Source organism: Pungitius pungitius, chromosome 16 (assembly GCF_949316345.1).
Source record: "Pungitius pungitius chromosome 16, fPunPun2.1, whole genome shotgun sequence".
NCBI classification, from domain to species: Eukaryota; Metazoa; Chordata; class Actinopteri; order Perciformes; family Gasterosteidae; genus Pungitius; species Pungitius pungitius.
Window position 1 is genome coordinate 1,241,111 of NC_084915.1, and position 22,068 is coordinate 1,263,178.

Genomic DNA, 22,068 nt, shown 5'->3' on the forward strand with positions numbered 1-22,068 from the left:
AGTAAAAGTAAAAGCTAATGGTAGAATAAATGGAAAAGTAAAGCACCTCAGCTTTTTGTATAATAATCCAAGAAATGTTGCTTTGTAACAAAAGACAGACTGGGCATTTTATCCAAAGAGAAAAAAATCATTTTATTGAACAGCCGATGAGTCTTTGGCTGCAAAAGTGTAGCTGTAACTAGAAATATGTACCCATTATTTAAATCTAAAAAAAATAATTACGTTTCGATACTACTACCAATCCATCAATTCAACAAAAAGGCAGTCCTGTGAAAGATGTAATAGCTAATATGACTATACAGTAAACCAATCATGGCATGCAGCAAAGAACATTTATCACAATATGGTCACAATACAGCCAACTTTTCCCAAAAAAGGGTTTGTCTTCCTTATCAGTCACAGTGGTAATACATGGTCACAGAAAATACACCATTCATGTGCAAAGCAATGAAAAAGAGAATAAAAACTCATATTTACATCACCTTATAATAAAGAACACTACAACTCTGTTATAAAACAGTGAAAAATGAAAAAAATTACAACATTACAGCCAGAATTATTTAATCGAACGGATTCTCCGTTCTGTGATCTTCAAATGGATTTTGCCCCAATCCCCGTCACATTACCATATGTATGTGGGGAAAATGTGGATGATAATCTTAAAATATTAGGAATTCCTGATTGATAATTGATTTGGGAATTTGAGAAACAAGAATTCACTTTGCCAAAAGATCAATTTCACAAGCAAATGGCATCTGACTCATGAAACACTGAAGTGATGACGACAAATGCAAACTCCAGCCGTGTTGTCCTCACTGACAACAAGAGAAGGATTCTTTACAACAATCTTGAAGGTAATTGGTGAGCATTTTCAAAAGGAGATTCTGACAGTAGTGAGGAAGAAAATACATACAAAGTGATATTACACATACATGTATTACATGAAACTTACATTAGTGAATTAACATGTTTGTTTTTTAAACGTATGTATTATAGGGCAAATACTTTAGATACAAATTGGTATCAACTCTGTCATAACTCCTGATCTAAGTTGAATAACAGAACGGTTCCACCATCTGTCGTCATCCTCCTTCTTTCCGATGACAAAATATTGTCCAGTCAGCAAAACTCAGAGATCAGAGTTTGTCGTGTATTTGGTTCAGTGACTGAGATCTCCATGAGAGTATGTGGCATAACCGTTCTCAGGGTACAGACACAGCTCCTCTGTACTGCTGAGCCCATTGTTGAGTTCTGAAAAAGATGACAGCGTGATGATTAATGAGCCCACTGACGGCTCGTTGATGGACCTCTAAAACTAGAGGGTAAAAGGCCTTTATTTGACGTCACATTTAGTCACTGTTACAGGTGACTAAATGTGACGTCAAATAAAGGCCTTTTACCCTCTAGTTTTAAGTTTTTTTTAGGAAGGAATGTAGTAAAAGCTGCACCTGAGATTATTAGCTTTTCCTTCATGATGTTCACGTCCCGACTGGACCGACGCGTCACGGCGCTCAGCATGATCTGCTCTGGGTTATAGTTCTGCATTCCTCTCATCCTCCACCTGATCCAGCACACACAGACATAAACAGTAACAAGATGTAGAGGCAAAGGTCTCCATTACATCAAATAAATCAATAGTTATGGGGCCCAGACTGGGCCTTTAAGATACAATTACACCTACATTGAAGGGGATGCACATTGATAAACAAGAAGGAGACAAGAGGAGGGAAAATGTCCCCGGGGCGTCGGGCAGAAAATGCATAAGTAGGACAGACAAGGAAGCAGAAACAAAGGCAGAGGAAGTCGCAGCAGTTACCTGATCATATGATAGCTGACAGATGCCAGGGGGTGCAGCAGAGGGGAGGTTGCATGCAGATCAGGCAGAGCACAGGACAAAGTACAAATGTCAAAGGAGAAAGAGGACTGAGAGGACGGGTTATAGGAAGGCAAAAGACAATAGGAAAGAAAAAGAGTGTCAAAGAAGGTCCAATCCCGCTCAGGGGCTGATGTTGTAGGAACCCCCTCAATGATAGGATCGTTTGGATGTGGTTTTGGGAGTTTCTTCTCCTCTTCTGTATTACTGATGTTGGTGGACTTTGGAGAAACAGACAGAAGAACGTGCTCCGGAGCCGACCAACCCACTGCAATGGATGTGTTTTAGACATCACTTGAAGTGGGAGCTGTTTAAAGTATACCCACCTCTTGTGTGCCAGTGTTTCCCCAACCAATATATATTATATTAGGGGGACCCCGCGCCACCAAAAAGGTACATTTTATTTTATTTTAGCGCCCGATAAAAACCTAATTCATTCATTTAAGGTTACCCTTTGTATAGAACCGCTGTATAGCTTTTTGTAAATATGTGACCCTTACACCCCCTTACACTACACTACTTGTAATATATAAAGTGATGTTCTGCTCTTGTAAACATACGATTTTTGTTCAGTGAAATACCAATTAAAACAAAGTATAAGGAACAGAACATATCTGTGTTTTATAGGTCAAATTGTTAAATTAAATTATACTAAAAACAATACTCAGCCATAAAAAAAAAAACAAGATACTTCAGTGAGGAAAAAAACCAGACTTCTTGAATACCACTGAAAACATGATTTGATTTCCTGTCTTTTTTCCAGTAAATAGAAGTTTCATATTAGTGCTTTAGATGTAATATGCCTGTTCGGTGTTTTCAGCAGCTACTCATAATCACTGCACTTACTTTTGAAAACCAAAAATCCCGATGACCACGGCAATGGAGACCAGATCTGAAGTGATCCAGATGAAGCGGTAAGCATTCCGACTCTGCAAGAGATGTAAAAAGAAAAAGAGGGCAGTTCCCAGTCAGTGCCACCGGAGGTCCCCATTAACATGCATGTCAGCTGAGGCTGCAAACACAAGGCCATCGCTGCACAAAAGCCAGCAAGACAGTTGCTTTTTAGTTCAGATCTGTGGCCTTGTCTCAGGCTTCTTTCCCAGGGTCCCGTTGTTCTCCAACAACACGCTGAACTCGCTCATATTACGCTGCGTCCTTGGCCTCAAGTCTTGCTGGGCCCTAGTCAGTTTCTGTCCTCTCGTCTGTCTCTCTGTGACCTTGTCTGTCGGTGTTGTTGTGTGCATGTGTGTGTGTGTGTGTGTGTGTGTGCGGTGTTAGAGGAGGGACAGGGAGAGGAGAGCTGTTTACCATGAGCCAGATGGGGTAAGGCACCTTTCGGATGACTTGGGGGGCATCGGAGGACACAGAAGGCACCCCGCTACACCACAGGATGGAGTAGAGCCAGGGCTCATTCACTGGGTACACAGTCACACTCACATTATTGGCCAGATACTCCCTGGGGAAAGAAGAAAACACGACTCAGCATTGAGAAGAAAAGGTCGTCTTCCTTTGGAGTGCTTTGTTCCGGTCGCTGGGTTTTGTGAATCAGAAACGTATGCACTGGGAATAGTATTATAATGTGATTACAAGTGTGTTCATGCATTTTCACATGCAATAAAGGCCAAAGACCACGTTGCATAGCCTGCTCAAGGTGGAACAGTTGTTCCGCACCGCCTTTGAAAGGTGAAAGTTCCACGTCACCCACCGGTATCCTCCCCCACTCAAATACACATGCTTAAACCTTAGGGTTAAAGGTAAGGCCTACGGTAGCATTTTTCTGTGAAGCATGGCCTACATGGCCGGACGCTAGCACCTCATTTTCTTCTGGAATGATGGCCAGTTGTTTAGTTCAGTTAAAAAGAAGAGGCCGGCGTAAGGTAGGATCTACTTTATGGTAAGGTTGCAGGATCTCTGTATGGAACAGGCTTGTGACTAATGGGGTTTCATTTTCTGCCAAAGCACAAACAGTTCAGCCCCAGTTTTCAGGTAGGTGAGAATCACTTGGCAAAAGGTGATTTTGAACATTTTAATTCCCCAATCGTTTTAACAATATTGAAATCAATATCTTTAAGTGGTTGGGTCGTTTTTTCACAACTCTTGACGGACAAGTTAGAAAAAATAGAGCCAGTGATATTGTGATTATCCCAAGTCCTCGGCCCGCAGCTGAGGAAACACATTTCTGCTGAAGGAACAAGGGCACCATTTGATATTGGTACAGAAATGCACTCATTTTCTGAGGAATTTAAGTTAAAAGGACAACAATATGGCCTTCTTTTCTCCTTTCTATTTGTTTGTTTGTCACCGCCTACGCGCTTGCTCTTACTGTATGTCTTTGGTGGTCGCCTTGCTGTAGTGGAGGGTGAGACTCGTTAGTCCCCTCTGCTTTATCTCCTCCACGGACAGCTTCTCATTTGCGGTCTGCTGAAGACCTCGCACCCTCCCCCTGTCAGTGTCGGGGGTCCACGTCACCTGGCACAAACACATAGGACATGGACAGACTGCAGTGTGTGCACTTTTATGGTATGACAAAAAGTGCTACATGCAGTATTTAAAACATCAATATCATTTTAACAACATTTATGACCCTGTGTTTAGCAGTCAGAAGTCATAACCATTCCTATTTGGTGTCTTGGTTGAATAGGCGTTTTTGTGCTTTCAATCCCTTGAAACTTTTTTTGGTTTGCTATCAGCTGAAAGAACACTACGGTTTTGTGTCAAAAACTAGTCCTGCAAATGTCCCAGAGTAGTAAATATCTGTTCACTGTGTGACAATCGTAGGTGTAGGTGGTGTAAAGTAGTACAGCCAGTTATTTTAAGCAATCAAAGGATGAATGTGGAATGACCTACAGTCCTCACCCTCTTCTGAGTGATCCCCGCTTTCTGCACTGCCCACAATGTGTCCATGAACCAGGTCCGGTAGCGCGGGTGCTCTGGCGGAGGCCTGCGGACCTTGAGCAGTGCAGAGCTGTTGGCCTTGGATGCCAGACGCAGCATTTCCACCAGACTGCAGACCGTCTGGTTAGCTATTCTGCTGCGGTCCCTCGCTGTGAGGGTTTCTACTGTCCAGTACGGGTCACTCTGGAAGCACATGAGACGCCGACACACCGATTTTACACACACTTCTGAATAGCATTGTGTTCTTGTATGCAGCTTGTTTTATTGACTTTAAGAGAATACATTTTTATGTTCCTTTTTTTGGCATCAATAGTGAGCTGAAAAAAAATGATCACAATCATCTCCAGTACAAACAATGTTGGGTCTGCCAGGCATACGCCTGTGTGGAGATAATGTGTGTGTGTGTGTGTGTGTGTGTGTGTCACCTGGAGGACACTTTTAGCGTCTCATGGCGTGTTACATGACATCTTCAGAATCAGCAGTGTTCCATCGCAATTTGAATGGCTAACCTTAAGAGCTTTGCAAGGTAGACTATTGGAGAAGCTTATTTGATTATTCACTTTTAACATGTTTTATCTTTTCCCTGAATTGTAAGTTTAATCATACTTTGCAGTCAGTGAAATTCCTTCAACTTCCTTCCTCCTGTCCTTGGGCAAGACTTAACTCCAACTTGTCTCCCGTGACTGTGACTACATTGTGTGAATAGCGTGAATGTTAATTACTGATGGGCAGGTGGCAGTGTATGGCAGCTCCTGTCATCACCTTATGAATGGGTGTTAATGATGACATGGTCGGAAGAATACAAATAAGAACTGTAAAATGATTATTCACCATCATTTAAAATTCCTCCAGGACTGCTAAATTGTATTTTTTTTGTGTGTAAACAGAATACGTGTGTGCTGTGCTCAAGTTGATTTCAGTACCTCCAAAAACCACTGGCCTGCATTTAGAGAGCGAATCTCAGTCCAGTTGAAGAAAGAGGCATCATCATACTGTCTGGCTGGAAAGACCTTACTGACGTCTGTTGTTCGCTTCAGTGTGCGGTCCCGCATGAGAAAGGGAACACCATCCACACTGGAAAATGTGGGAATATAGAAAAACATTATTTACTAGATACTTTGATAAAAAATAAGGAGTATAATAACCCAACATCAAAACGGCAGCTCAATAAAAACATCCAAAAACAGAGGAGCAATGTGCAGAGAGCCATTACATCACATGGAAATATTTATGTGCATCTCTCTAATTGTCAGTGCTTCCACCAATCAAACTAAATTAAAGCAGAGGGATCTATAAATGGAACTTCAGTTCATTAAAGATAAATAACCTGGGATTAAAAAGCCAATGTGTGCTGGATAACCTGATTGTGACGTCTGCCTCCAGGGAGCTGGCTCCATACTGCAAGGCTCTGTTAAAGGACACCATGGTGTTTTCTGGGGCCACCTGGAGCAGAGATGGGATAGAAAAGAAGCATAAACAACATTTAAAAAGGAGCCATGTGTAGGATTTAGTGGCATCTAGCCATCCAGGAACAAATTGCAAACAATATGGGCCTTCATTTAATTATGTGCAGTGATATACTGTCTCACAACAACAGCAATCAGACGGTGACGTCTCTCAGAGCACAGACTCACCATCGGGGCTCCGCGTCGACCGATGACGTCTGGTCGCAGTCGGAGGCTGTGGCGGTCCATGATGCAGGGGCAGGTGAATGTAAGCGGTGCCAAATACACCGTCAGGAGGATGACCATGTAGATCAGCAACATCATCACCTGGAAGTCTAAGAGGGAAAAATACTAATAGGTCTTGACCAGTCACAAAAACATACAGAACCCTATTTATCTGTCATTGAGAGAAGAACCAGTAAATATACGGACTAATCCAAGACTGAGACCTTCAAACAACAGTCTTGAATACGTCAACACTTGTTTCTATAAGCCAAATCTAAAGCTGAAGTTGGCCTGGCTGTCCAAACTTACTGGATCTCTCTCTGCGGACCACATATCCAGCTACCAACCAGCTGATGGCTGTGACTGTCGTCAGGGCTCCAATGTGCAGGAAGGGTGCAGTGGACTGGGAACAAAACATAAATGGAGAACATTGATGTAAATTGTAGGTTACAAGGTTAGAGGGATTACAACTTTTAAGACATGTAGATTACAAACATAGGTCAGAAATAGCTTGTAGAGCTATGAAAAGGAGCTCTGTCTGTGTTACAGGAGGAATACAGTGAAGGTAGTCAGGTCTTTCCCTTGTGTGCTGTAGCTTTTCAATCATGTTGGTTGTTGGTACGGTTAATTCACTTCCGGGGATTAAATAGCAATTGTTGGCCTTGAGGCGTTATGGTAGTAAGACCATTTTGTCTTTTAATTTTCAACAGCCAAAGTTTAGTTTGAGCAAGACATCAGTTTTGGAGAGAGGTATTTAGATAACCTTAAAACATCTGGTCTCATATCCGTCTGTTAAATAAACTTAAATAAACGTTAGCAGCTGGTTACCTTAGCGAATACGCAAATCAGGGGGTAAACAGCTAGGCTGGATCTGAACGAAGAATAGAAGGAAATCTGCCAAGTGACCCCATAAAAGATCACTATGTTGTGGTTTTGCAAGGTGTGCCAGGACTACTTCTTGGCTGAGAGCAGTGATTTTAACTCCTCATGCTAAGCCAAGCGACTGCCAGTCCACTGATAATGGCCAGACACGAGAGTGGGATCAAACTTGTCACCCAACTTCTAGAAACAACACAAAAAAGGTGGTAAGAAAAATCATACAGAAGTTTAAATAGTAAGTTAAAGAGTAAGAAATTAAAACAGAATCCAATATCCATGACGAGGGATGAAATTGTGACTTACCTTGTACCATTTTACAGACTGAAAAAGTGGAGACGGTAAGGGTAAAAGACAACTACAAAAAACATGTCCTGATTGTGAACCAACCTGCAGTGAAACTAGAATGATGTCCCACTCATCTCCCCATATGTCGTCGACAGAGATGACGCCAGAGATGGTGGTGAGCAGCAAAGCCAACACTCCAATCTGTGGAGTCATGAGGTTCTTTATTTTAGAAGTAGGTGTGAAGAAAACCCATGGCAGAAATGTGCGATGTAAATCACAGCACCTTGTGGACCCAGTAAAGGTTCAGCTGCTGGCCCAAGGATATGTGGAAAAGTGCTAAAATCTGAAAGAGAAGCAGCATTCAGTCAATTTCGGGATAACTGAGCAATGAGCAAGTTGGCCAAGATCTAGGGGCGTAACCGCTACCAGTAAGAATGTGATGTAGCTGAATCCCACGGTGGTGGATGCGAGGATGGGGATGGTCTCGTCCTTCCATTCTCCAGAGCGGTTGTATACAGACCTGGAGTGGGAAGAGGTGAGGTTTGACTGTCACAGCCTGGACCCCACTAAACAACACTGAAAGTTTCCCTTGCAGTCCTGCGTCGCTGTTGGCAGGTCTGGTTGCCGCCAAAAGGTCAGCACCCTACTTTTCACCCTTATCAAATACGCTGACCAGACAACTTGCAATCTCATAGTGAGATAACTTACTCACCAGTTGAACTCGTTGAAATCATTTTGAGCCACCAACCAGAAGTAGGCCCAAAAGAGGAGAAGGAGAAAGGAACTGCACAAGATGACGAACCATGTACACTCCCACTGTGAAAGAAAGCACAAGCAACAGTTAACTCAGGCATACACGGCCTGTTTCATGAGAACATGAAGTTTGTTCTGGACTAATTGCTCAACAATTAACAGCCGGCTGACTAACAATAGGTGACATTCAGTAACCCCATGGTAGCGACCTCTCAGTCACAAGGTGACAAGGCCAAACCCTAAAGCCCACTGTTTGACTCAAAATGGACCATCATTTAATGGTTGAAACCAGAGATTTATTCCATCAACTCAGGATTACAATGTTTACTTATGGGAAATATCAGGAGATGTATTAGTCATTTTCTCATAACCCTCTGTACCAGTGGTCCCTAACCACCGGCTCTCCAAACGGTACGTGGGCCATTTGGCACCGTGCCACAGCTCGATTCTGCTGCCCTAAAATAACTAATAAAGTCAATAGTATATTTTGGATGCAGAAAAACGTACAACTTGCCAAAAATATTTTCAGAGGAATCCTCTTGAATATTGTCAGGATAAATTACATTCAAATGGTATGAAGTCAGACCCTCACAGGGGGGACAGCAGTCGGTTTTGTAGCTTCATCTGTGTATGCAATGACATGTGAACATTGACATGGTCGCTTTGCACTGCACTTCCCACAGATTACTTTAAAATCACATGGAGTCTTCTCATGTTTGTGGAACTCCTTCCCGTGCCTCTTCATTCATGATGACTATCTCCTTATACAGGCCAAGTGGTCTACTCATTTCGGCTAATTTCTCAAAGCATTTGTCCATGACCTTAACTCCTGCATGCCATCACAAAGAGAAAGATAAGGCCAGAGCCAAGTGTAAACAATAGCATATGAAAAAGTGTAGATTACCTCAGCTAAGAAGGTTGTTTTTTCATCTTGATAAGTTGGTTTATTTGTCTGCGGGATTAAAAAGGATTGATTCTTTCACCGCTCACGCTACACCAAGCCAATCGCATTTTGGAGTGGATCCAAACCCCTCTTTTTACTCGTGGAAACAGCCTTGCTGGAGGTCTGGGCTCACCGAGGGCCCTTCCAGCCATTTAGACATGTGTTCCATTACCAGGTCTTTAACCCCCTGTACTGTCCACATTGCCATGACATGTGGTACAAAGGTACAACAGGGAGCTTATGTAGTACTCAAGGACTCGTCCCCTCAGTAGTTAACAGGATTAGGAGCTAGTGCCATGAAAGGGGAGGCGTACAGTATGATAGGCCACCACTAAATCTTGCAGAGCATTGATCAGCTTTGTGCCACACCGTGCACACCACTCCGTTTTTTCAGGGGCTTATGGGTCTGGGAGCTCATTAGACGTGTGAGCAGGTAAAGAGCATATGGCTGCACTGACCAATCCGTCAAGTCTACACAGAGAGAAAGCTTTCACCTTTTGCCAGGAGGGAATGCATCAGGGACGGCCTTCTATTGTGATGCAGCCACTACCAGTGGCTGTGTTGAACTGGTATAGCAGCAATCTGGAGGTCAGGTGACTGTTCTCGACTATGAGCCACAGTTGTGTGGTCATTGTACCTTGTACACCAATTTAAGCCACTTGTACATGCCCTGGTTGTGGTTAACTTCCCTGTCCAAGAGACCTTGCAGTAGAGGTAAATATCTGAATACAAAAGTGAAAGATTAGAACCTTTTTTCTTTAATACCCTCATATTCTCAGAGAAAAAAACAAAATTCGACATAACTAGTTTTAATTAAAAAATGTGGAATTGGGATTAGACATACCCTAATAATGCTGTACATATCTGTACGGATTCATTGTCATATATTTTTATATTGCCTATAAAAACTCAGAATGTCCTTGATACAGATTCCGGGGCAGTTGCTTCATTGTAAACTGTTGCGTTTGGTCCATTAAATACACAAGGATCAATTTCTCTTTGTACGTCTCCCTTTATTCAGTCAAACTTCCACCACAGCAATCACCTCCAATTCACATTTTCAGACCCTTAGTAGGCCACTCTGGCTGTGCAGTACAAGCCAACCTGCTTTAAGAAGTGCTGCTTGACACCTGACAGTTTCTCCTGAGTGCTACATGGCCCTCAAAGTTCGCTCCTTCTCTCGTATTAAAACTGCTGGTGCACGACCTCAGACAGCGCTCATAAATCCTGATCACGTGCGGGCTAACACCTCCCCCTCCGTCCTTCGTCTGCCGATTAATACTGTACAGACGAGGTCACTGTCTGTGGGAAATGGACCCCGATGAAACAAATACGCCTGGGCGTATCAAAGTCAAAAATATGAAAGGCAGAACAGAAAGGGAAACACACAATAACTACATCATAGGACGGTCATTTGTTGCATGAAAATACTCTCTCAAAAACCATATCCAAGTATTCGTTAAACATCTGGGGGAAGCGCGACAAACTGAAGACAAAACATTGACAGTGTATACTTCAACACTCATTGAACAATTATTGTGAAAATGAAAATATTCCGAATTATACAGGACTCATCGAAACATCCCACTCTGCTGGGATATTGTAAATGGACCCCTGCATCAAGGTATGGGCCCCTGTGTTAGCAGTGCAAGTCAACATCCACATGGCCACTGGTTTTGCCTGCGTTTTAATAGTGGAGCATTGACTTTGCATCATTGACTTTGCATGGAATCTACTCGTGGGAATATTTTTTACTTGGCTTTTGGTGTGCACGCACTTAAGTCTTCTCATGACTCTAAATAACTGGGGACTTGGCATGATAGAGAAATCCAGCACTTTGACGATTGCCTTGAAAAATGACTAGACAAACTTCTTTCTTTGATCCTTTTTGAGAAAAATGGCTTCATGAGCAAAATGTATTTCTAAAATGGACTTCATGTTGCTGAATGATGGTCCAAAGGGGGAATCAGTAAACAACCACACATAGCCACTTGATTTAAGTCTGATTCCATTTCTATCCCAAGCACTTGTTGAAAAAAAAAAAAAAAACCCACAGAAGACGTATAAATTGTCAGAAAAGTGTTTCAGATGTGGTATCGAGGTCGTCTCCTTCCTACATTGTACCTATCGTCGCAGAAAGGCGAAAGCCTTTTGGCATGCTTTTTGTTATCCCTTGACTAAGATCACAGGAGTTACCTTTTGTTAGGCCCTGTGCTGTGCTTACAGGGACATTTCAAATTTCAACAAGTCCCACATTAAAGTAGCAGAAAGCTTTGTGTGTGCCAGGAAATGTATATCAAATGACATGAAAGTCTGCCTCTACAGTCTACAAGTGGTATGTGGAAATGAACAGTTGAATACCTCTTGAAAATATCAAATATAAATAAGCCAGAAAGAAAAGATATAATTTATTGTTGGAAACCTGGAAGCCTTACTTGGTACATGGGTACATTATTAACAGTTCCATAGTGGTAACAATGTGTCAATGTGGTATCTCCAAGTGTTGTACTACTCTATGCGCAGACCTTTTTTGTATTTTAAAAAATATATATAAATTGTTGCTTACTTAACTTAGCTTCCATTCCTACTTAAGTTGCTATGTCATTTTTATGTAACATTGACTGTGCTCAATAGACCCTGCAAGTTACCTTAAGGCTAAAACATGTGGGAAAAATCAAAATAACAAACTGTTTCAGATCAAGGTGCCTGCAGTTGGCTGAAACCCCCCCCAAAAAGGTTTATTTTTAAGATTTCCTATTTTGCAACCCAATCAATGTGTTAACAGCTTATTAACCTGTAATAAATGACTTTTGTAATTTACGGGCCTTGTACAAAAGCAATGACGTAGTCCATGAAAATGATACGAGTTTATGGATAATTACAATCCCCCATTGTCGAGGTTGGGTTATTGCTTGTTACCAGTTGCACGTATGGGTTACACTTATTGGTTTCTCATAGTTCTTTTTGATTGTTTGCTTTTTGGAATTTTAAAAGAATAATGCAGCGCACAGCCCATAGTATAAACCCTTCTGTTCACGTCAGAGCCACACCAAGGGTGAATATTAACAAAGCTCAAACCTCTTCCAAGTGTTAATAAACAATGATTAAGGTATCTTTAATGTGTCAGGAAGCAGAAGAGACTCAGAGTACGGACTGTGTCTGAAACCTAAAACCCTGAGGATTTAATGTGTCCTTAATAATAAAAGACAAAACCAGCCACACATCTCAGTGTTGCTGTGTAAACAGACAGTATTTTAGTCTGTGAATGGTAACCTTTGTGTTACAGTGTAACCACTGTGTGTATGTATGCGTGACTATATGAATCTTTGGAAATGGAGGCCGAGAGGGGAAAGGAGCAGCTGTGCGCTTGTATTTCTTCTTTTGGTCAGCACATCAGTGTCCGCCTCACACATTCAGTAAATGGACTAATTTACGGCAGAGCCGCTGGCTCGCTGTGATAAAGACCGAGTCCAGCAGCAGTTGCTGTGGCTGCCCGGTGGGGGTCCAACACAGCTGCATGTCTGGCTCGGCTTTTACTGCTTCTGCTACTTGCTTCATTGTGGGCGGTGTTGTCCCAAGTTACTATGGCCCCGTTAGAAATCACTGAGGAATTCAGTAAACAAAAAAAAAGTATTCTAATAGAAAAGTACTGTTTTTGGAAAGTATAATAACTATTTAACACTACATCTTTTATGATCAAAATCATTTTAAACTTTATAAAAAAGGACCATCATGCAATAAGCAAAATGACTAAATGCACTGACCTTTTTTCTGGCCATCAGAAATGCAAAATAGAAAATCTAATTCATTCCTGGGGTGCAGTTTCAGCACAGTACATTATGTACAGTAAGACAATGCCTACCCTCAAACGTACGCCTATGTAAATCTACATGATGTAGATATATGTAGCATATTTTGGATATACAGATAAGGATATCTGGTGATATTGAATGAATATTTCATCCTAGAGGACTGCAATTTACATTTCCTTCAAAAAGCAATACACCTTTCTGTTTAGACTTTCCAGTATTTAAACTTGTCCAAGTTACAACTAAACAGCACAAGAATTTAGCAGATAGACTGTAAATATTGTGGCTTAAGCACCTATAACTCTTTATGCCGATAAGCAGTTGAATGATGACACTTTTGGCTTCTTTTGATCAACGTAATGGATTTAGAAGAAAAACATGCAAGTATCAAAAGAAGTATTGTATTGGTAGTAAAGTAGTCTACCCCAACAGCAAGCGACTTGATGCTTGCTTGATGATTTGATAGCCCATTAGCAATATAAAAAGGTTGGGACAGTATTACAGAAAGTAGTTTAGTACTGCACCAAGCAAATCATTTGAGAATTCATGCATTATCAAAAAAAATCCATATTTAATGATTTGTCTTACCCTGGAGCTGTCGTCTTGGGAACGCTGGTAGCGTTTCCAGCGGCAACCATAGATCCCAGTGACAAAGGACACAAAGACCTGTTTCTCATAGACCTGCAAGGGTTGGTGTTTCACCATGCTCCTTCAGCCTCAACGCGCTTCCAGTCCGTTAACATCCCACACGGGACCGGGAACCTTGGAGGAGGAGATGAGAGGGTTACTGAACAGAACCAGCTTTCCGCTGTGCGTACATTTACATCTTTCATCAACACGCTAGGTCATGTTGCGCAGGTATATTTTCACAAAACACAAAGTGTTGACGTTCCTGGCCCCTGTTGAGAGTAACAACACCTACTGGAATAAGTCAACACGCTTTTTAATAGTGAGTCATGTCTAGGACTGAGATAATAATATGGTAAATGGTTTACAGTCACCGAGTCGACCTTTAACCTCTCGAGTTTTATGAGGATAGAAGGCATAGCTAGGTATCCATGAGTGTGACTTGATCCTTCACAAGAAGAGCATAAGCATAAAGGGAAAGAGTAACGTGGAATCATTGTGTTGACTCGGAGCAGGTTGCCTTGGTGGTGGGTGAAAATGTCTTGGCACACAAGTTGTTGTTCTTTTCATGGCTTTGTGGAGGACACGCTGCTGTGCCATATCTTTCATGGACTCCTTTTTCACTTTCTCTGCATCACTTCAGAATATTATTGCATTGCACAGAAGTAGATCAAGTAGCCCACAGTATTTGTATCGAGTAATTATAAATTGGAAACTGGGAGCAAGCTTGTGTTTATGAAGCCCAGGTGCCCTGGTTGAGTGACAGTTCCTGAGAAAATGTTAATTTAGTAACCAAGTATCTCTGGTCCTTTGGTTTTTGTGCAGCACGTCTTAACACTATAGATTTCAATCTCATTAAATACTGTATGGATAGCACAAATGAATTTGACAGAAGTAGGTAGTTTGCCATTTCTTTTTTCTTACCACTACAATGACATGATCCACCTTACTCAGACAGGCTTATACTGAAACTTACTCTAAAGCTGACTTATCTCATGCCTAAATCTAATCAACCAAACAAATGAATGCAAAGTAGTTGGACTAGTAGGACAGAAAACAGAATGGACCGATGATGTCATTCTACATGGATTATTAGTTATGTGCATCTGTTTGTTGTTGGAAAGGGATTCTTTTGGAGCAAGGGGGCTTTCGGCACAATTGCTTTTGGTTTTATGGGCTATGACAAAAAAGGTGATTACATACCTGAAAACTAGGCTAGCTAATCCCTTAATGAATGCAACAATCCAACAAATCCCATATTGCCTCAACATCTCCAACAACTATTTGGGTATCAGGATAGTGGGACGTTAGAACCATAGTACATCCCCATTGTATTCATTGTCTGGTTTATTGGTTGACTGACAATACGGCTGAGGAGGCTAAGGAAAGACGCTTGATGGTCAACAAGCCAAGTTGCCACCTGAGTGCAGGTCTGTGCCATGACAAATCAGTGTCTGGACACTTAGACGTCATGACATCATTTCGACGAGCTCACTCCTTTGATGTAGCACAGATGACTACAGAATGACAGTTGGGAAAATGGATCCAGACTAGAAGAAACATTTGGTTCTGAGGGTCTTGATGTAACCTAATCCACAAGCATGGATAACTACCTACACCTGACCAAAAAGACAAGATTTTTCAGACAAACAAGCAATTTGAATTCAAGACTAGAATATTTTATTTTATTTTGAAAAATGACCAGATTTACTCCCAATTGCATGCGCTTGTCCCTCTTGACACATTCCCAAAGTATCCCCCAAAGTGTTTTTTTTTTTGCCATCCACGACAACTACTACAGCAAATGTCATCAGAGAAAACATAAAGGTATTTACCAGAATGATTGTACACGTCTCTAAACTGCCTCTTTTAACTGTCGGACAGAAACTGCTAAACTACAAATGCTGCTTTAAAAGCTTTCAAAGAATATCTGTTCCATGGCTCAATGTCCATGTACTCCAGTAAAAGTACAATTTGGTATTGTGTGTGTTGCTGTACAGTACTTTAGCTGTGCTTCCTTTGCAGGGGTTCTCATGGGATCAATGTGACCTTTCATCTAGGATTCAGTGTACATTCATCCAAACAACAATCTTCAAGCAGATCTGCATCCTTTCACTAGTGACTGGCTATTTATTATATGAGAACTGTCGAGCCTGAGGGAGCTTCCTCCCAGATTCAGAGGAGTTTGCAGATTCACAGCATTCACATCCTGACCCCATCTTTAAAACAAGGGCCAACTGGAACTGAAATCCTCAGGGCCGTGTTCCAGCCAGATCGACCTGTTGTGTCATTGTGGCTTTTGTAACATTGCAGTGATGGTAAACAAGGCCCGGTCAGGTTTGAGGGGCTTCACTCCTCTATTGCTAGTTGATTTCAAGCTTCTGTGGTGAGACAACCGAGAATACAATCATGTCAAGTTTGTCTTCTCATTTAAACATCATCAGTAGCACAGGATCAGCGTTTTCTGGTGCATGGGCTGTAACTCTTAAAGGGCGATCTTTCTAAAGCAGACCGTCGGTGTGCATCTCATTCAGCTGGCTTTCAGAACAGTTCCCACTCACGCCTTTTACACTTCACCTGCCTGCCAGGTACCTGGTTACTGTCAGCGTGCCCCGAGGCCCCTCGCTGCGGCAGAGTTGTCGGTGAAAGTTGGATTAATTTGCTCCTTGAATGATAATGCAATATAATCCGCTAAGGCTCAGTCGACCAATTGCCACAGAGCTTCCTCCATATGTGCCTATTATTAGCCTTTCTATCTCTGTCGCTTCCATCGTTCACATAATTCATGAATTTTACATATGAATGAATTATTAGTATCATTAATCTTTCAGGAGGATTTTGCCAGAAATACAGTACAGAAAGAATCTTGTTAGATGGCAGAAAAACACTCAACATCCAAAATGTTGTATGGAAATAATGATGGAAATCGAGGAAGATCCAACATTGTTTTTTCTTCCAGGTAACCATTTATCCTTAGCAGCAAAGACTGCTGCGCTTCCTTCTAAAGACACCTATTGTGACCGGAAGTACCACAGAAGAAGTGGGCCAGCTGTTGATAGGTCTTTCACCTGATAGCCGTGTAAGATCCAGTCATGAACCTGGACAGGTGTGCCGTTGAGACCAAAAGATCCCGAGAAGGCTTCCAGCTGTAATAGACTCAGATGTGCAGCAGGTGTCACCGAAGTTCCACTACTGTCAGGCAACCAGTAGACACCTGTAAACCAATCATCTAGTGTCTTCCATCTTCCATATCACACAGAAAACCTCGTGAAGACATGTCATATTAGAAATCATGACACTGTTGCATTACTTGAAGTTATGATAATAAAAACATTTATTCATTTGAAAAAATTCCCAACCAGTGAGGACAGATCAATCCACTGATGAATAAACATACGGTAGAGAAAAGTGTCAGATAATCCGAAAAAGTGCGCACAAACAGCGATTTTACCTCCACGGCGGCCCTACTCCTCGCGGACAGCGTCGGACACGTGACCAGCTCTCGGTTAATCACTTATCTCCGCGGATGTTGACATATTGTCCTCTCTTCACGGTATACCAATTCATAGAAGTCGGTGAAGTGACTCATTGGCCTGCGGTCCAGTCCAGCACAGCAGAGAACTGAACTAAGTCATGTTTTCACGAGGCAGTATAGTTTCTCCTCGAGGACAGACGTACCTTCAGTGGGCACAGAGGAGTTCAAAAAGCTGTAATCCGTCGCACACGGTGTGGGTGGAGCCCTGGAGCACACTGCAAGAAGTGCTGCATTCAGGCGCCTCTGAGCGAGCATACACAGCGTCCTAAAGCGGATCTTTTACAGTGTGCACGACGTCTCAGCCCCAGGTGAGGGGATCAGAGCGGGTAATAAATATTGTGGGTAATGCATTTTGTGTATATCGTATACGCACTAAATACCACACTTAATTATCTGTCACTGGTAGCCAGAATGCACTTGTGAAAACACCTGGGACCTGTCAGATCCCAGAGAAATCACTGGTTTGTAAATTAGTAAATTTATTTGTTTCTATCTTAGTTGAATTTGTAGCTGTCTTTATTCATGCCTAATAAATTGCATTATGCAATGATGTCAGTATTATTTATTTTATTAATATTTCTTTTAGTGTTCACAAATTTCAACTTTTATTCTATGATTCTTCTGTTATTCATCTGTTTGATTGAAGTTCTTTCTCATTTTATTTTTACAATATAATGCATTTGAGAACAATACACTAGTTATGTGTAAAGTTGTGTTGGAAATGTATCACTAGTGGAAGTTGATGTAGTTTTAAATGACGTGTTGATTTTTTAGATTTACGACATTTTGTGTTTATCAAATTGCATGTGTAGCGTTTAAAGTTGCTACTAACACCAGAAAGAACCAGAAGGACCCAATCTGCCAACCCAAAGAGGGTTCATATTCAATTACTTACATCCACATCAGCGATTGCATTTGTTCAGGAACTCTATGGAAAAGGGAAAGACTGTCAAGATGATTGCAACAACAAGGTGATTGCTGATATCAAACAGTATGGAAATGTGAAGCTTTTTAATCGCCAAAACCTTTTTTAGTTTCATATTTCTGGATGCCTCCGGATAAAACGCACGGTTATTGTTTGAAGTCTCAAGAATCATCGCTGCAAACATATATCAGACGTCGGTTTCATTCCTTCCTGCAGACGCCATGTCTCATGTGCTGGAGATGAGGGGTGTGTGTCTTTGAGGTTTGAATCAATGCCATTTTGAAGCATGGAGATGTCCAGAGGGAGAAGTCAAAAAGGAGTAAGAGAGAAATAATTTAATTAAACTTCACTGCGGGGTGCTGAAGACTCCATGGAGCGTTGGCATTCTCCCCTCTATAGGAAATGTTAGTGTTTCCTGGAATGTACCAGGCAGAGCTATGAGGCCAGTGGGTTGGATGGCTTTTACTGTGACGCAGTGTTTCCATGGAGGCCGACATGAAGTTAGAAATGTTCTTATGAGATTCTATCCAAACCACACTCTCAACAGAGTTCTTATTCAAACGGTGCTTGAGCATGACAATGCTGTACTCCTCTCCTTAGTGTCATTAGAACATTGATCTGAGCGGTTGTACCTGACTGTACACGAGCCAGCACAACACCTGGCAAAGAGGTAGAGTAGCGTCCTGTAGCCTCGGAGATCTATTCCAGGCCCAGCAGTCAGGGATTAACCCTCGACCCTGGGATCATTACGTCAGATCCCTTTAATCCTATACTAATTAGTGGCATTGACGGCTGCGCAACTAGAAGTTTCCTTGCACAAAAGATGCACGTTGGTCCTGTGATGGCGTCATAGTGGTAAAGCCACACATCAGGAGAGGCATTTGGACCTGATAAAAAGTCATTGTGTTTAAATTAGGGCTGTCAAAAATAGCGCGTTAACGGCGTTAATCAGCTGTTTGTTGTTAATTACGTCCATTTTTTTGACGCATTTCACGCATGCGCAGTGTGACAAATTATTCAGGTCAGTAAAGTGCCTCTTCCTCTAGGGAATGCACTTCATCCTATACAACACATTACTGCCACCTGCAGGCATATGTCAGGACGTCAGGTTCAGCAAGTCGTTTGCGCCAGAGACCCGCACCCCCCCCCCCCTCCCCGTTCTCGCGCAGCAAAACAGAGAAAAAAAGCTCCGCCCAGCAGAGCTTGGCTAAGAGCAGCGCTGAGGTAGAGGACCATCGGAGAGACCCGTAATACTGTTCTGAAACATGCGGAGGAAGGGAAGCCAATGCGATCTAAATCCTCCCAGGTATGGGGATATTTCACACTGAAATGGGGGGTGGTAGCGGATTTCTTTGCAGCGCCAGTCGTTCTAATCGCCGCGCTCGACTTCAAGGTGTAACCTTTATTATTGTTCGGTCTGAAACGGCGCGCCCAGTGACGGGTGGTGCAGCAATATTGTTGTTCGGGTGGAAATCGGGAGAAAGGTCGGTCCGGGAGATTTTCGGGAGGGGCTTTGAAACATCGGGAGGGTTGACATGTCTGGTCATGTCTGGTCATCGCAGCCCTGAACCATCAGGAGCACAAACTCACAGCAGAGTGGGATAAACTGCAGAGGCTCGAGACCCTTCTAGAGCCATGCAGGGAAATCAGTCTGTGACTTATCAAATAACATTGCTTTGATTATTTTCTGAAATGAATTAAAAAATCAAATATCAATAACATGTATTTATGTAAAAAATAATAATGATGATAATAATGATAATTATGTATCTGTGTCCTGTTATTTATCTTTAGTATGCATTTCAGAAAGAAAAAATGGTTAGGATTCAGGTGTGATTAATCATGATTAATCCCCTGAAAATTCTGATTAATTTGATTAAAATTTTTAATCATTTGACAGCCCTAGTTTAAATGTATACTTTTTATTCAACTCATCACATTGAAATGACTATGTCATTAGTGTAAACTTATAGCATGTTGATCAGCCTATTCTAGTTTCTATTAAATCTCTTATTTAGCCGGGAAGGTCCCATTCAGATTCAGGACCACTTCTTCCCAATGAGTCGTGGTAGAGACTCGGCCGCTCAAGCTGTTCTTCACATTTCTAAAATGAAATGTCACACATAGAGTAAAAAGAGGCCTGTAGGCTATGCCACATATATACATGGCACATTGTAACATCTTTAATGGTGAAAGAATGTAATGAGGTATTGATATTTTGCTGCTCCTTCTAAGCTCTCATCTCACCTTTGGGACATGTGAAATGATTCATTTTGAGATTAAGTCCCGCTGTATGAAAGAAAAGAAGAATGTGGATCAAAGTCAACAATGTTTATCAATGAATAGCAATGTGCCTTTCCTCTTACCCGTACAGAGAGGACCGCCCAACGCATTCATATAAAATGCAATGATGAATGTACAAGTCTGTATTTTTTTTCAATAATAAAAATGTTTGAGCATAAATAAATAACTTTAAGATGCTTAAAACTGGTTTTAAATATATATCTAAATCTGCTTTGCAAAATGTTCTTTCTCTTATGGGAATACATCTTAATTGTGAAAGTCATATATTCAGTCCTTTTTAGATTTAGTTTTTTTTTTATTCTAAAATGAAAGCTGCAGTGATTGAAACATCTTTATTGACAATAAAGGGGGTGCTGGTGGTGATAGGGACAGTAAGCTAGCAGAAGCTCCCGTACCACTAGTACAAAGAGAAGCCTATTTAGCCTTGTTTTTATATTGTTAGGTATTTGTTGACCTCTTGTGGCCGTACAAAGTACTTCTACTGTTCAGCTAATCTATTCCAAAGTCATATACTGAGCCGGTCCAAAACTGGAAAGGCATTAGGCACCTGGATTAACATGTTTGGAATCATTTGGAATTATGTTTCTTAAAAGAAATTTTCTGAAAAATATTTTAGTCTGAAAAATGACAAGATTCTCTCCCAAGCGATTGACCAGATGCAATATGATGTTTGAGCTCAGAGGGGAATTGACATCAATTATAGATTTTGTTCAGTAGAGGGCCAGGCCCTGCTTCAATGGGCAGATAGAGACCCAAGAAGCTGCCGTAGCTGTGCCCACAGTGTGTGGATGTGGCAAGTTTGGTGTTGTGTATTATTATTGTGCAGAGACTAGGCATCCTGAAACCTTAAGAACTGGGCTCAAGCCCATACCACCTTCTGTGTGCCGCGCTAGTCTTTCTAATGCAAGGATTCTCCAGTTGTTATCCTGGAGTCTCTTATGCTAATTGGGAGGAGGCCAGCTGCCAGTTAATACACGTTATTAGTATTTATCAGATCAAATAAAATGTTGCCACACACACACAAGTTTCTTCCTGTTTGGCATCTGCCTATCTGAGATCAATTGAATGCCATTTGGGCCCCTCTGCCTGTGCCCGGTCGGCCGGTTCAGTGATCCATCCATGGGCTAAACCCCTGCTTTGCCTCAAGTAAAGTGGCAGAGTTGGGGATGGGCAATTACAGCAGTGGCCCAGATTAGAGGAACACATTATTCATTGTGAATGCCCACACTCCAAACCAGATTTAGAACTGAGTTCTTAACGCATTTTCATTAACCTTTTTTTGCCTAGTAGATGAGTAGAATGAAGGAATGTAAGAGCATACACACTTTTCAAATGGAACGACTCTGTTTATAAAGTATAAATTCCCCAAAAGGTTTACGCTTTGGACAACAAATATTCCTTTGAAGCACCGGAGGGAAACTATTACAGTGCAGACATAATAAGTAAGTAGTGGGGGAGAACTGTATCGTGGCTTACTGACTGGTAGCTGTGGGCTGAGGGCTCCAGCTGGGTTACAATCTCCGGCTTTAGGACCCGGAGGGGGACAACTGCTCGCCCCTGAATAGTCTGG

The 22,068-nt window shown here is 41.8% G+C and overlaps 1 protein-coding gene across 3 annotated transcripts; it reads right to left on the reverse strand.

Moving 5' to 3' along the window:
* Positions 1-195: 195 nt before the first annotated feature.
* gdpd5a (glycerophosphodiester phosphodiesterase domain containing 5a) lies at positions 196-17,471 on the reverse strand. 3 transcript variants are annotated; one of them, XM_037467900.2, is made up of 17 exons: positions 17,186-17,471; positions 16,803-16,948; positions 13,696-13,869; positions 8,315-8,418; positions 8,029-8,122; positions 7,886-7,945; positions 7,705-7,803; positions 6,748-6,841; positions 6,403-6,548; positions 6,129-6,211; positions 5,692-5,842; positions 4,721-4,951; positions 4,197-4,342; positions 3,182-3,329; positions 2,720-2,802; positions 1,449-1,561; positions 196-1,251 (listed from the first exon to the last, which is right to left on the reverse strand). In XM_037467900.2, exons 3-17 carry the CDS (start codon positions 13,810-13,812, stop codon positions 1,160-1,162), a joined length of 1,761 nt encoding a protein of 586 aa, XP_037323797.2. In that variant the 5' UTR covers positions 13,813-13,869; positions 16,803-16,948; positions 17,186-17,471; the 3' UTR covers positions 196-1,159. The 3 variants fall into 3 exon arrangements, with proteins under 3 accessions (XP_037323797.2, XP_037323800.2, XP_037323798.2); XM_037467903.2 differs by having other exon boundaries at positions 4,730-4,951; positions 17,186-17,466; XM_037467901.2 differs by lacking the exon at positions 16,803-16,948 and having other exon boundaries at positions 17,186-17,467.
* Between the last annotated feature and the right edge of the window lie 4,597 nt (positions 17,472-22,068).